A 500-nucleotide genomic window follows, 5' to 3' on the forward strand; every position below is an offset into this window, starting at 1 on the left:
CTGATAGCTTGGCTTTTCAGTGTTTGAAATTCATCTCTCATATTGGTATGCTAGATTATGAAATACACTGTAGCCTTATGTTAAAGTAATCTGCTTAATGTAAATATCTTTATTCATAATTTAATTATAATGTAATTTTGCCAACCCACAGGTTATAAAAGCACCTCTGGAAAACATAGTCCAGCCAGGTGGACCAATGTTAGATGCACAAGAATTAAAATTCATATTCGGCAACTTGCCTCCAATCCATGAAGTCCACAAGCGTATGCGGAATGATCTTCTTCAGTTGGCACATAATTGGTCAGATGATGCTAGTATAGGAGATATCATTTTGAAATATGTAAGTATGAAGGCATCACAAGACAAAATCTTGATTGATTCTGTATTGCATGATAGAACTATTGCCTGTATAATTAACCTGTTGGAACTGGGTGGCGAGCATGTTTTGCCATGAAAGAAAATGGTTGAAGGGTATAGAAAAATTGATGGCCTGAGTGACA

General features: G+C 35.8%; 1 protein-coding gene across 6 annotated transcripts in view; it reads left to right on the plus strand.

The window, feature by feature from the left end:
• The window catches only part of LOC119592617 (protein ECT2-like), a 21585-nt gene that overhangs the window by 12375 nt on the left and 8710 nt on the right, over positions 1-500 (plus strand). For all 6 annotated transcript variants that reach the window (XM_037941501.1, XM_037941500.1, XM_037941505.1 and 3 more), the window contains one exon: positions 152-340. In XM_037941501.1, coding sequence (XP_037797429.1) covers positions 152-340 — 189 coding nt within the window. The remainder of the gene's footprint in view (positions 1-151; positions 341-500) is intronic.

This window comes from Penaeus monodon, chromosome 30, assembly GCF_015228065.2.
Source record: "Penaeus monodon isolate SGIC_2016 chromosome 30, NSTDA_Pmon_1, whole genome shotgun sequence".
NCBI classification, from domain to species: Eukaryota; Metazoa; Arthropoda; class Malacostraca; order Decapoda; family Penaeidae; genus Penaeus; species Penaeus monodon.